Here is a 14,304-nt window from a genome sequence, read left to right as displayed (position 1 = left end):
CACCACTTGATCCATGGCGCTCTCATGTGACTTCTTCTCTTCGTTCTCCCATTGATTCTTACATCCATAACCAATATTCTATGCTAGTCTCTCGAAATAACTTTATAGTCCAAACAAATATTTTTATCTGACTTCTTAATAAAAAAGAAATATATCTGAGAACATGTCACCCGACTTTTATATGTGATACAATGTTCATCTATTTTCTGAAATTAGGTATTTGCTATAATAATATCTAAAATAGACAAATACTCTAAAATTGATTGACCTCAGCATCCACCTCCCCTTGACCTACCCCATGCACGCACTCAAATTACCATGCTCCATTTTCAAAATTTGTTTTTAGAAGAGGCCAAGTCTTTAATATTTTGTAATTTAAATATCTATCATCAGATATTTAAACATAATAAAAATTACACATTTTTTTGTTAATAAAAATTAAAAATGATTTTTTTATGAACTTATTTTTTCAAAAAAATTGATTTTATGTTGATTAGTCAACCATAGAAGGTATATACTTGTTGAGAAAATTGATAAAGTAGGTGTTGAAGGAATCAAATATCTAGTGGCTATTATGATGAACAAATCAAACCAAGTGTAGTAATGGCTATATTAAGTTTCAAGTCAAATGCAATGCATGAGGACTCAACATTAGCATTCCAATGGTATATAGCTCAATTGTTAATTCAGAAACTTGTATGCCAAAAGAAAACATAATGTTACAAAAATGGCAAAAAAATCTTATAACTCACTGAAACAGAAACAACCATAATAATATACAAGAAAATAAATACAACAATTCATGAGTATAATTTTTCATTATTTTGTGTCGCTATATTTGCCACCATTTCCTCCTTTCCATGGTCTTGACAAGCTCATTTGCTAATGATGCAAAATTCTCAGCTCCATTTTGCAGTTCCGCGGTGCGTTGGCTTATTCTCTGGATCAAATTGAGCAGTAAAAAAATGCAGTTTAGCACGAGTTCGATGACTATATGTACTATGCATGACTATCATAAGTAAATTGGCATGTTTCTAGCTATGTGTATATATTCGATAAATTTCTACCTCCAATTTCTCCTGTCTTTCCATAAGCTTGTTTCTTGTTTGTGCAGCAGTCGAAGCAGCGTCCTAAAATCCAGAATCAGTTAGATATTTAGCTTATTAAATCAAAAGAGGAAAACGATAGACGACTTGGCATTACCCCTGTTTTTCTATAAGCGGCCATAATCTCTTCGGCCGTTCTGATTTTTGGCTTTACATCTTCATTAGTCCCACCTTGAAATAGTTTCTCCCTATCGTTTTGTAACTTATCTGCACGCGAAGGAAGATTAAAGAAACTTTAACTAATCTTTGTAATTAAAACATGAGATAGCTTCTTAAGTAATTTACCTTTATGTTTGTTTTTAACATCAGGAGATGAAGTAGAAGCTACGATTTTAGGCTCGTCTATTTGAATGTCGTCTGAACCAAAATAAAGCATGTTTTTGAGGTTTCCATTTGAGAAAACAAAGTGCAGAAAAATACAAATTTAAAAGGAGAAAAAAAAAGAAAAGGCGTTTTAGTAGAAAACCTATATCGAGCTCCACTTCTTTTTCATCGGCGACTACCACGGTTGGACGTGAATCTGGAAAGGGGGGCTTGAAAAAAATGTCTTCCAAATGACCAAAATTGGAGGTTTGAATTTTATGCAAAACTGGTTGAGTGGTTTTTCCGCCTTTTAATCCTTTGACAATACCACCTAAAATCCCTGGTTTTGTCGTCTGCGGTAAAATAGTTAGGCTTATATTAAACTTTTTTCCAATGGTGGGGAACTTTAATGTCCAGAATGCGACAAATCGGAGAAACTAAAACCTGTTTTGTCTTCTGATTTGAAGAGAATGTAAACGCGGCATCCGCAGCGGCAGCAAGAACTTTATCGTGAAGACAAGGCAAATGCTCGAGACTCCTAAAACAAAATAAAATCGTCCGTTCAACTTTTTCTCCATTGTATGCACATTTTACATAGTAATTTACAGTGTTAACTCTTCGTTACAGAATAACAAACATACCTGAATTCATTTTCGCTGGCTAATAATGAGATGAATGCCAATTCAGAACCATTAGCCTGTAATTTATCAAAAGTTGTAAGCTTTTGAGAGAATAGAATATCATTGACCATGGAATTCCTCACAAATTTGAAAGTTTTTGAGCGTATTTTACCAGTACAATCTGTCCATTATCATCAGAACACATGGTTTTATCCATGTTCACTTTATAGTTCCACCTTAAAATCGATAATAAAGAGCTTTCCGACACCAGTTCCAAATCGGGTAAGGATCTTTACACAGCCAATCACGAATTTATCAATTATACATAATAGACAAAACCAATAAATTTAGTACAAACAAAACTAGTGCTCTCACCTTATTTCAAATGTTCCGGTCTGAAGCAACGATAGAATCCCACAAATTTTGTCATCTTTCTTCAAAATTGTAGTCCAATAGAAAGATTTTGAATGTTCCACTTTTCGAATCGGTTTTTTATTTCCCTGTAAGAATATATCGTATCTATCAAATTCATTTGCAATAAGACTTGCAATGCGAATACGAATTTTAGGTGATAAACTGATAATGGAGTAGAAAACCTGTATCAATGCTTTTGCGGACAACAAATGCAATGAATTTTCACAGCATAGTAGAACAAGTGGATCCGGAAGGGTTTCCCCGGAGGGAGTGATTTCTGAAGAGGAAACTTCAGCCTCCGATGAATTTACCACAGTTGAGCTACTTTCTTGAACGGGCTCTTCAGGGTGAGCACCGGCAGTACTCTTCAAGGGTTCATCGTGCTGCTTGTCATTTGATACTTCTGAGGTTGAGATGGTATCATCTGGAGCACAAAAATCTATTAGAATCAACGAAGCACTGCCATAGACACGAACATTGGACACTATTGACGCATCGACAACAGTAATAATTTGAGAAAATGGAAGTAATTGAATATGACCACATGTGTTGGTGCAGTGTCAGTGTTTGACACCTACACATGTCGGACACCTGCCACGCCTTTAATCTGATGTATCGATAATACATAGCTTAATGTTTCCAATGATATGCCAAGTGCAATAAAACTGAATCGATATAGTATTCTTGATGAAATTTGTACTTGCCTATAACATACATTGAAATTGCAGTTGACTCTTTCACATGGAACGGCCGGCTCGAGATAGTTTTACCAGTATCACCCTCAACTACATTAATTTTTCCATCCCTAGATAAGATAAATAGTATCTCTTCATGAGATTTTCCTGAAGGTGTTTCTAGTTTCTTTGGACTATTTACGGCACTTTGAAAACATGCTTGTTGGTTCCAAAGCATTGAGGTAATCGGTGAACTTGAGCTAGGTACACCATCAATCAAGAACAAAACCGACAACAATATCATATCACAGACTGCAACCTGGAAAGAAGAAATTTAACGAAGAATAATCAGTTGAGAAATTATGACACGTCTACTAATGATCAAATTTGCTAACAAGAAAGGAAATGTGAATTAACTAGTCAGACGATACCCACACGACCACTTAAAAATCCAATAGCAAGTTTGGTTCCAGAATTTGCAAAAGATAACGCTTGTACTGGAGAATTGAGGAGAGAAAAAATAGCACTACAATGAGGTCCTTTTCCCGGTGGAACGTCATGAACTGCACACAAGTTTCACATCATATGTCACTGCTAATTTTTTTTATGCACAAACATCATAGCTTGGGACACAAGCTACATATATGTAGCCTTTTATGATGATGACATAATAGATAGTTTTGCACACAATCTGCACAAATAGAAAAATGAAAGAGCCCAAACGGAGAAAGTAGCCTTCTAGAAACGTGACAGAATAGATCACCTTCAGTTTTAGTTTCTGTGACAAACTGGATTTTTTTTCCATCGGAGTAGTTTTTAAGGTCATAAACACGAACCTACAAAGTCATCACGGCCAACGGTTAAGTATAGAATAATAATGCATTGCCTCTGATAAAGTAACCAATTAAGAAAGATTTCTGACAAGACCGCATTCATTGCCCACAGCCATGAGTAGGGAAACGGAACAAAAGTCCAACTTTGTCACCGGAGCAGTCGACCCTGCCACTTTTACACCATTAACCTACAAAACACACGAGATTGGTGAAAATAAAGTTACAGTTCAACTTTGTCATCAACATTGTGGAATTCATACCTCTCCTTCTATGTAGCAAATGTAAGACAAGATTGGATGTGTCGCATCACACAAAAGGACAGATCCATTAGAATAGCCCGCAAAGTAAACTCTGTCAACTCCGGCACCTTTAACAGTGGACAAGTGGCTGGGAACACCCCCGGTTAAGGGCCAATTTGCAAAACTAGCTGAACCAGGTTTTGCACTAGTTTTCAGAATTGAGGCTACCTAAGAGATAAACGAAATAAGAAGTTGAAAAACCACAAGATGAATAAAGATCAGCCACCGGGTTTTGTATAAACTACTAGCAGACAACAAATTACCTCAGCTAGAGTTTTCGATGAGTTTAACTGACTCGGCAACTTGACAAGTTTTGCAACAGTCAAAGATGGATCGGCCATAGGTATTAGCACCGGAAACTCTTGCGCAGATACAGATGATGTCCTATTCTGCTGAGACGATAATGCAGACAAGCTATCATTATCGTAATAGTGTATTTGTCCGGGGTTTGTTAGCACAAAAAGATCGTCTTTGCTATTCAAATCCCTTGCTCCTAGACTTGGAAGTAAAATCAAGTCTGCGAAAGTCCCATTTAGAGTAAGGTCTGCACGACCGATGCATCTTAACGATTCCATCCCAGGTGACCATTCAAGAGTTAAAATCTGTAATGATGAGACACGTTAAAGTTTAGAGGACCAATAAAGATAAACTAAGTAAAATCAATTCAAAAATGAAATGATAATAAACATCAATAAACAAATAACTCACCGTCAAAACTTCTTCCGATCCAATTTCGTCACCGCCATAGACAAACAACTGACCAGAACAATCGTTGTGAGATTTGTGATTACTGGACCATTGTAAGACAATGACTGGGATTCTTCTTTCGGCGTTGGAAAGTTGTAGCCTAACAACATTTTTAGAAGAAGTGGTTTGTTGACCTTTGGAAGGTGCTGCAGATGACAAGTTCCAGAAAAGGATATCTCCATCTAGGTATCCAACAGCGAGAATGGAGCCATCAGAAGATGCCCAGCAAAGAGCACTTATCTCTTTGTCTCCGAGATTTTGCTCTAAAATATCGGCTGGAAGATTGGCGTCCATTTCAGAAGTGGTACCGCCCTCATTTTTCAATTCTAGATCCTTTCCACCACCAAGGAACACAATTTTAGCTTCGGAAACATCCCAAAGAATTAGTAGTCCATCCTGAAATGCAATCAACAATCTGCAAAAACATAAAAATGTAGAATCCGTTCTTCATCAAATTGAGAGAGAGATGAGCAATTTAAACACGCTAACTGATTTTCGCTCTAATTTTTCGAAATCATCAATTGTCATTGCTGTGGTAAATACCAATAAGTAGCTATCAAATCAAAATACCAAATTCAAGGGCAGGGAAGTAGACTTAGTAAAGCTCGGGGATGGAATTATATCTTGCCTGTTCCCAGAAGAATAAGGCTGCGAAAGAATTCCGACAATTGGTTGATCGCTGGACTCTGGAAACCCGGCAGCTTCTATCAAAAGGAACAAAACAGTGGTAATGAGTAATTCTTAAAGCAAAGAAAAACACTCTTACTCGGTGAAATTCAGTTCCTATTGAAGTGTATGTTTGAACATTTATGACTAACGCAAAAAATTGACGACTTGCATTTATGATTTTAAAGAAAAGCAAGATACGAATTAATTATCAATCATCATCAAAACATAAACGCAAAATTACCTCTTAGAAATTTAGCCGATAAATGATTAGATGACTTCAAAAGTTTTTCTTCCTCGGCATCAAACTTTATCACAGAAAACAGGCCGTGCTCATCTCCGACATAACTGCACATTATAGTAGCGTAATAGCATTAATAATCATGTAGTCATAACCATACAGATGTACAAAATTAAAAGTATTTCCCTTACATACATGAAATGTGAGCCACTAATTACAGAGAACGCCGTAATATTTGATTCCCATTGTAACGAACAAGTAAGACTCCGAGTCTCGAGATTCCAAACCTGCCAAAAAAATAAATTGAATGGTTTCTATTTAACAATATAAATCACAACCTATAATAAGCAAAGGGAATCAAAATCAATCACTTCACGGCGCCTCTATTAGAAAGCGGTATTGACATAAACAGAAAATAAAATCTAGAAAAATAACTTTACCTGAATATCGTTATCATTTAAGACCCCAACTAAATGCCCCTGATTTTGTAGGAACTGCAAGTGTCAAAGAATCCAAACATCATTATTACATTCATATAGAAGCTTAGCTAACTAACATTTTGATTTTGATCATTTACATGATAGAAAATCCAAGAACATCGAACTCTAAATCAATCTTAGAACTGCAAACGCTGCGTACCTCCAAGTATTTGTAAGGCAATTGCTTAGACGAAATCAAAAGTCCTTCAATATTATCACCACCAATCACCTTGAGTCTTCCATCCCTGCCATTAAACTAAACAATATAACCAATTGAAGAGCCGAAAACCTATTATTACTCGACGCGATACACCAAGTAAGAAGAATCAAACATTGTCGTAATAAAAACCATCCTGTCATTACCATACTGTCTTCCTAGTCATGCCCAAGGATTATGTTGGTTTATACATTCTCTTAACAAAACAACTGCACCTTATAACTTCCAAATGTCTGTTTATTACCGTAACAATCCGAACGAATGTCATTACGACCGAAAAAGAAGAAAACTTAAACACTACCCAACAACTAAAAAAACCTAATTTACTCACCACCATAATAAAAAAAAAAACCTCTTTTTTCAGAAAATTCAAAAGAAACTAAATTACCCTTACCCATTATAGATAATTAGAATAACCCAAGATAACATTTTTACTAAATTGCTGAGTCCATTACAACACAAACAGACACAACAGAAACCAGTAATAATTTAAAATAAATGAATAAATTGAAGTAATCACAAATTTCAGTGTCAGTGATCTAGAGATTACAACTAACTAACACTTTTTACATGCAATGGGAGAATTTCAGACTGCAATCACTAAATAACAATAACAGAATCATAGAGAGAGATAGAATGAACTGACAGAGTCCCAATAGCCAAAAGCCTCTGAACAAAATCAAAAGCAAGAAGTGAAGCAGAAGACGGAATGCCATAGTGAATCACAATTCTCGGATCCAATTCAGTTGATTGCAAACTACCTTGCTGCTGAAACTTGTACTGTAAAAAAACAACAACCCAAAATCAAAAAGAATCAAAATTTGATAATCGAAATCGAAAGAAGAGAAACCCAGAAAGAAAAAAATGATTTTTTTGATATATACGTTGGAATGGTGATGATGGACAGCTTTATGCAACAACTTCTTGGCAAACATGGTTTTGATGATGTTGATGATGATGTTGGCGTAGGTTGTGTTTTAAGAATAAAAATGGTTTTGGTTTGTTGGACTGATTATACGATGCTTGTGATCGATTTTTTGAATTATAATGAGATTAAAACAAAAAGTTTGTTTTTTCTAGCTCAATCCACGAGTCAATGTACGTTTATTTGACCTTTTCTTAATTTAATTTTAATTTAATTATTATTTTGCTTTTTGTATTATATATATTAAAAAAACAAGAAATAAATTTCAACAAGGGGATGTAGCTCAGATGGTAGAGCGCTCGCTTAGCATGCGAGAGGTACGGGGATCGATACCCCGCATCTCCACTTTTGTGATTTTCGATACCCCGCATCTCCACTTTTGTGATTTTCGCTTCCATTTTGGTGATTTTTCTGACTCTCGCTCTCGTTGTTAAAGCACGGATAGTGTAATATAACTAACTAGCGGGATACCCGTGCGTACGCACGGGTACTGGTACGGGACGCGAATTTGTTTTTAATACATAATAAAAATGAAATGAAAGAAAAATGAAATTGTAAAATAAAAAAAATTGATTAATTTATTTTTTATTTAGAAGATAAATTAGTAGTAAAGTTGTTAGTGTTTATTACAATAATAATTTTTGTCATATATTAAAGTTAGATTAGTAGTAAAGTTGTTTTGTTTATGTACAATAGTATTATTTTCCCCCTTAATGTTTTCACATATTTGAAACAAATTATTGATAAATAAATTTGTTATCCAATATTTAGATTAATAGTAAAATTGTTTCCATTTATAATAGTTATAATTTTTTCTATATATAATAGATAAATGAAAATAATGTGAGAATGACTTAAAAAACAAAGGGTTAATAAATTATTTTTTATTCATACAGAGTGGTGATAAAAAAAAAATTGTAAAAAGGTAGTAGTTTGTTAAAAACATAAATGAAAAGTGTAGAAATAGATATAATATTATTAATGTGTATATATAATGTTAAAATAGGTAAATTGAGATATGAGATATTTATAATCTATATGAGATATTTACATGAAAGTTATATGTCATAAAATCATTGTATTGAATAATTTCAATTTTTTTTGTAGCCATTGCCTACCCAATCATTTAATTTTTATAGGATCTGGTTTTCATAGGATAATTCCTGATTCTGGTCGGACACGCGCATTATTTTCACAGATAGTAATTATTATTTATACAAAATTAATATTTGAAGTACATAAATATTTTTATTCAAAGTAAATTATAAGCGGTCTTTGAAAATAAAGTTGCATGGTATTTAGTAATTATTTAACAACTAAAATGTATGATTAGAAGAGAAATTAAAAAAAAATAAAACCTATGGAAAAAAATTGTGAAATTAAAAATGACTTTTTTTTTTAAAACAAAGTTGAATTTCCAACAAATATAGTAATAAGGAAATAATAAAAAAAAAAATCTTTATTGACATCATTTATAAAAATACATAAATCAGTAGTATATTTTTTCTTGTATATAAAACTAATATCTTTTATAAAAATATTTCAGTTAATCATAGATTGTTTTGCTATATTTTGACAGAATTTATAAAAACATTCGAACCAGTAGTACAATTTTTCCCGTATATAAAAATAATACCGATAAAAATTTGATTAAGTTAAACTTTTAAAATACATATCATTGTCAAATTAATTGATAAAATATCAGCATAATTTGCAAACATGAGCAAAGAAATACAAAACATAATCCCTAAATTTGTAAGACACTCACTTTCACATGATTATTTTGTCTGGGCATTGGTTTTGTAGTTTGACAATTTGTACATCACATTCTCAAGTTTTTTAAAGGTGATTGTGAAAGCCAATGTACAATATTGGAATCATTCCTTTTCATTAAGCTATTTCAACATCTTTTTGGTGTTTTAATGTTTACAATTTATTCCATTTTTACATCTCAATAGAAATAGCTCAGGAGTAACTATGGTTTTGTCACAGAATGGATCTTAGTCACTTATGTCTATACCAAATTTCTTAATTAGTGGCTGACTATCCTATCATCAGAATCCATATCAGTCATCACTATTTTTGTATATTAATTTTTTTAAAATAACACCAATAAGCACAAAAGTACAGGAACCCGATAACAATTAATATCAAAGAAGACTATTTGTATGGAGTCCATTTACATTGATGTTCTTGACTGCTAAGAAAAGTTTAATAAACTACAAATATAACTACATTGTGCTTCATGATATACATGCTCATGTCTCTTTCCCATAAACTCTTCGTCTTTCGTCAATGTCATCAGTTTAAGTTCTAGGTCAGCACTCAATGGTCCACCTCTTTCACTCATTTCCTTCAAGTAACCATCATTGTCAATTCCGCCGAGTGACTCAATCCTCGTCCTTTCTTTCATGCATAAGAGATCGTGATCTTTGGACATTTCTATAGCCCCTCCAGCCCGGGATTAAACAGCACGACAGTCTCCGGCATTAGCCACGAGTAAAGACCTTCCAAATATAATTGCAGTCAATGCAGTTGTACCAGAAGAAAGGGAAGGTTCAGCAGAGCATGTTTTCGCAAACTCTGAATGAGTCTCCAGAAACTTTTCCCCACCAGTTCCACATTGACATATATGTTTTTGCCGCTTGTTTACCACTTTGTTCAAATGATGCCGGGTTTAAAATGACAATTTAAAGAACTATTAGCTAAATATATGATTATACAGTGTAAACCTATCGATAGAAAAAATTCTATCATGTCATCGATCAATACAAAAGAACTAACCTACCATATAAAACATGCTCTTATTCATCTTTCCAATTCTTGCTATATGGTTCTGCCAAAAATATATTGTTAAATTGAAACAAAACAACACATAGATGAGAATACATAATAGAAACAGAATAATTATAGAATAGTAACAACAAATAGAGAGGATTTATCGACCTCATTCACAACAGGCAAAAACTGATATTGATGACGACGACTGGATCACTTCATATAGAGAAGTAACCCAACAGCAGGTTTCTCATCAATCAATTGTGCAGCCCAAGAACCTACATTTCCAAAACCCTGTAAAAAAATACACGATTTCGGATCAAAGTGCTAAATCCAAAAACTTCATTGAAATAGTTCTTAAAAAAAGGCGTAACCAGAGAGTCTTACACAATTGACTGGTGCATTGCAGTTATTGTAAACTTGCTGAGTTCGATTCCTAACAATATAAAATAATAGGCATAAAAAATACCTGAATAATGAATCGTTGTCCAGCTATAATTTTCCCATTTTCATTCAGTAAAGCCTTTGTTGCAAAGAGGACTCCTCTTCCCGTAGCTGCATCTCTACCTAGAGATCCACCAAAATCCTAGTTTGAAAAAGAAAGTAAAATTAGAAAATTGAATGGTTTATTAAGCATAGTTTCTCCAAGCTCAGTTGCCATGGAAATGAAGCTAGAATCACAAACAAACAACTACTTACTATCGGTTTTCCCGTGCATTCGCACGGGTACTGGTATAGTACGCGCATTGTTTTTAATATATAATAAAAATGAAATGAAAGAAAAATTAAATTGTTAAATAAAAAAATTTATTTATTGTTTATTTATTTAAAAGATAAAATGTAAATGATATCAATATTTGGATCAGTTGTTTCATTTTTCCCGTTTTATATAATTTTTACGATATAAGAAAACAAACAATAAAATTTTATTGACTCACTACATGTTTAGATCAGTGGTTTCATTTTTCCCGTAATAAAGTTGGATTAGTAAGTTATTTCTTTTTATTGATGTCACATAAAAGAGAGTTGGTATTCAATGTGTAAAAAGTGAAGAAAAAAAAGTGAATATAGCATTAAATATCATATCACTGCTTTCAAATATTTTGATATCCGATGTCAAAAATATTTGTATCAACAATAATTTTTTCCAATTTATAAAAATATTTTTATCAACAAATTATTTTTTTTCCGTTTATAAAAATATTGTATTAACAATACACTTTCCATTTATATTCGTATCAACAATAAACTGTTTTTCATTTAAAAAATATTTATATTAACAATCTATCTTTTTCGATTATAAAAATATTTATATCAACAATACGCTTTTTCCTGTGTTAATAAATATTTGTTCTATAATACACATTTTCCGTTTATAAAAAAATTTATATCAACAATACTTTTTTTTTCATTTATAAAAATAATTGTACCAATAGTAAACTGTTTCCCGTTTATAAAAAATATTTATATCAACAATTTATTTTTTTACATTTATAAAAATATATGTAACAAAAAATATTAAAATTAAATTTTTTCAATTTTTAAAACAAAAACAAAAATCACTTAGAAAATAAATAAATTTTTATTTTAATTGCATAAATTTTAATTAATAATATTAATTAATTAAATTGTTGAGAGAAGATATGTTTGTTTCAGAAAATGGGTTTGGTTTGTTGAAAAAAGTGGGTTGGAATAAAATCAAAAGCAATGATGAGAGATACAAAGAATGGAGATATGGTAAGATTATGATAATGCACATCTCGAGGATATTAGTCACTATGTATTAAATGCATTTCAGCATACCAGAAATAATATAATAAATAACATTGTCATTATATATAAAAATATTTGGGGATATTAGTCACTATGCATTAAATGCATTTCAGCATACCAGAAATAATATAATAAATAACATTGTCATTATATATAAAAATATTTGATTCAATAATAAACTTTTCTCGCTTATAAAAATAGGGAAAATAGCATCATTCATAAAAAATTTGGATTAAAAATACTTTTTTTATCTATATAAAAAAATGGATCAAGAAAATATTTGTTATAGTTTTTATAATTATATGTCATATGTTATTTTAAAAATATATATACATAAATATTCTTTATTAAAGAATATGGAGTAAAATATTTATAAATATACTATAATTAAATATAGTTAAAATCATTTATACAGCATATTAGAGAGAGAAAAATCAGTCATGTTATCTAATTATGCATATAAATACACATTCAATAAAATAAATATAAATAATGTTAACATAATAGAGAGAGAAATAAAAAACATATTAAAATCAAAATAAATGTAAACATAAATAAACGCTAAAAAATAATACGAATGTTTAAAAAAATTTGTTTTTTATGATACTATTTATATCACTTTAATTACAAAATATTGTTGTTACACTTTTATTTAGCAAGAAAATTTAAAAATTAATAGTAAAATAGTATGAAAGTGTATTTAATTTAAATTAAATGGTATATTAAACATGTATTTAATTTGTAATAATACCACATTTAATTTGATATGCAATCTCTTGGTAATCTCTAAAGTTGAAAGGCCTTGTGAAGTGCATCTGACAGGAGAATAAGGAACCGATCTCCCTGTATCTCCTCCATCAGAATCTGCTTAGGTGCAGGCCAGTCTTCAGCAGTGCTCTTCGGGGTATTGGAATCAGTAACTTAGTTAGCTTCCCCTTTAGCAGATTCATCTCCATGTGAGCCAAATTTGATGGCCTCACCAACTCCCATATCTTGTTCCAGCTTTCCATTCTCATGTTCATGCACAACAAATTTGCCTCCTTCAACACCATTCTCAATCGGTTCTTGAACCATCTTAAATCCCACAATTCTCTCCCCTTCCATTCTGTCAAAATTTGGTTACGAATTCGGTTATGAGTTAGCTTGGACCTGCAAAATAAGTAGTTAGTTATAGGGCCTCTGCAGTGGCAATTGAATGTTGGTAATAATTCTTACAGTTAGACCCCTACAATTATCAGCAACACAATCTGTTTCACTTAGGAACTCATGAGCGTACAGAATCTTGTCATCACCGTAATTGTTATCTCCTGCCAAAAACAGAAAAATGAATGACTGGTTAGCAAAAGTGAAACACTTAGCAAAGGCAGATGGCATAATATGGTGGCAAACCAAAAGTCCACCAGATAAACATCACGTTGTAGCCTATGATTGCTGCCAGAGAATCTGCCGTGCAAAAGATCTTAGCACCTCAATGGCGGCATGTTGATAACATTGGAGAAGAATGAAGGAAACTGATACATGTATTGTGCTCAATAAACCAAGGAATCCCAAAGAAGTAGACTACAACACAAAAACACTAAGGCACCTTTTTAATGGGCAGATTTCAATTGATTTCAGTTTACTTACATTTCTTGTATTGCCTTACAGACTCAATAGAGTCTGTTATGAACTTCCATTTTTGTTAGACCCTTTCCCTTACTGTTAGTTTGTTGTACTATCCTATGCAAACCTGGCACCTGCGGCAGGTAATCAGGAACCAACTCACCTAAATATTTGAGTATTGGTAAATGAATGAGTATGTTAAACTCTTTAATTACTGTAATTGTTGTTAAAATCTGGAACCAATTGATTGATGTATGAAAATCCTGAAAACAATGGAAAACAAAAATATATTGTTAAAAATCTCATTCATCTTTCCAATTCTTGCTATATGGTTCTGCCAAAAATATATTGTTAAATTGAAACAAAACAACACATAGATGAGAATACATAATAGAAACAGAATAATTATAGAATAGTAACAACAAATAGAAAGGATTTATCGACCTCATTCACAACAGGCAAAAACTGATATTGATGACGACGACTGGATCACTTCATATAGAGAAGTAACCCAACAGCAGGTTTCTCATCAATCAATTGTGCAGCCCAAGAACCTACATTTCCAAAACCCTGTAAAAAAATACACGATTTCGGATCAAAGTGCTAAATCCAAAAACTTCATTGAAG

The 14,304-nt window shown here is 32.2% G+C and overlaps 2 protein-coding genes, 1 long non-coding RNA gene and 1 other non-coding gene across 4 annotated transcripts; 1 reads left to right on the top strand and 3 right to left on the bottom strand.

Moving 5' to 3' along the window:
• Positions 1–500: 500 nt before the first annotated feature.
• Positions 501–7,641, bottom strand: LOC131609383 (uncharacterized). The gene is made up of 24 exons (XM_058881074.1): positions 7,484–7,641; positions 7,246–7,379; positions 6,543–6,627; positions 6,344–6,397; positions 6,099–6,190; positions 5,907–6,010; positions 5,625–5,700; positions 4,958–5,411; positions 4,513–4,851; positions 4,211–4,417; positions 4,040–4,138; positions 3,881–3,953; positions 3,553–3,680; positions 3,148–3,436; positions 2,626–2,867; positions 2,405–2,529; positions 2,202–2,319; positions 2,051–2,106; positions 1,854–1,947; positions 1,573–1,762; positions 1,392–1,463; positions 1,204–1,313; positions 1,068–1,130; positions 501–940 (listed from the first exon to the last, which is right to left on the bottom strand). The coding sequence occupies exons 1-24, from the start codon at positions 7,532–7,534 to the stop codon at positions 833–835; spliced, it is 3,363 nt and encodes a 1,120-aa protein (XP_058737057.1). The 5' UTR covers positions 7,535–7,641; the 3' UTR covers positions 501–832.
• Positions 7,642–7,796: 155 nt separating this feature from the next.
• TRNAA-AGC (transfer RNA alanine (anticodon AGC)) lies at positions 7,797–7,869 on the top strand. Its single transcript has one exon. It is a non-coding gene; the product is annotated as a tRNA-Ala (tRNA).
• A 2,119-nt stretch (positions 7,870–9,988) lies between these two features.
• On the bottom strand, positions 9,989–11,049 carry LOC131614201 (uncharacterized). Its single transcript, XM_058885822.1, has 5 exons — positions 11,002–11,049; positions 10,772–10,888; positions 10,543–10,596; positions 10,309–10,360; positions 9,989–10,179 (listed from the first exon to the last, which is right to left on the bottom strand). The coding sequence occupies exons 1-5, from the start codon at positions 11,047–11,049 to the stop codon at positions 9,989–9,991; spliced, it is 462 nt and encodes a 153-aa protein (XP_058741805.1).
• Positions 11,050–13,136: 2,087 nt separating this feature from the next.
• Positions 13,137–13,998, bottom strand: LOC131611934 (uncharacterized). Its single transcript, XR_009287237.1, has 3 exons — positions 13,702–13,998; positions 13,305–13,382; positions 13,137–13,224 (listed from the first exon to the last, which is right to left on the bottom strand). It is a non-coding gene; the product is annotated as an uncharacterized LOC131611934 (long non-coding RNA).
• Between the last annotated feature and the right edge of the window lie 306 nt (positions 13,999–14,304).

This window comes from Vicia villosa, linkage group LG6, assembly GCF_029867415.1.
Source record: "Vicia villosa cultivar HV-30 ecotype Madison, WI linkage group LG6, Vvil1.0, whole genome shotgun sequence".
Classification (NCBI taxonomy): Eukaryota; Viridiplantae; Streptophyta; class Magnoliopsida; order Fabales; family Fabaceae; genus Vicia; species Vicia villosa.
The sequence above is the reverse complement of the archived record's forward strand: the minus strand, read 5'-3'. Positions and strand labels throughout refer to the sequence as shown.

Excerpts from the sequence above, each read along its gene's own strand:
- LOC131609383 (XM_058881074.1), bottom strand. The coding sequence starts at position 7,534 with ATGTTTGCCAAGAAGTTGTTGCATAAAGCTGTCCATCATCACCATTCC. Across the intron at positions 4,852-4,957 it reads GATCGGAAGAAGTTTTGACG|ATTTTAACTCTTGAATGGTC; the intron begins GTGAGTTATTTG and ends TCATCATTACAG. Across the intron at positions 1,948-2,050 it reads GCCAGCGAAAATGAATTCAG|GAGTCTCGAGCATTTGCCTT; the intron begins GTATGTTTGTTA and ends ATTTTGTTTTAG.
- LOC131614201 (XM_058885822.1), bottom strand. The coding sequence starts at position 11,049 with ATGCGCGTACTATACCAGTACCCGTGCGAATGCACGGGAAAACCGATA. Across the intron at positions 10,889-11,001 it reads AATGCACGGGAAAACCGATA|GATTTTGGTGGATCTCTAGG; the intron begins GTAAGTAGTTGT and ends TTTTCAAACTAG. Across the intron at positions 10,180-10,308 it reads GAGCATGTTTTATATGGTAG|TGGTAAACAAGCGGCAAAAA; the intron begins GTTAGTTCTTTT and ends ATTTGAACAAAG.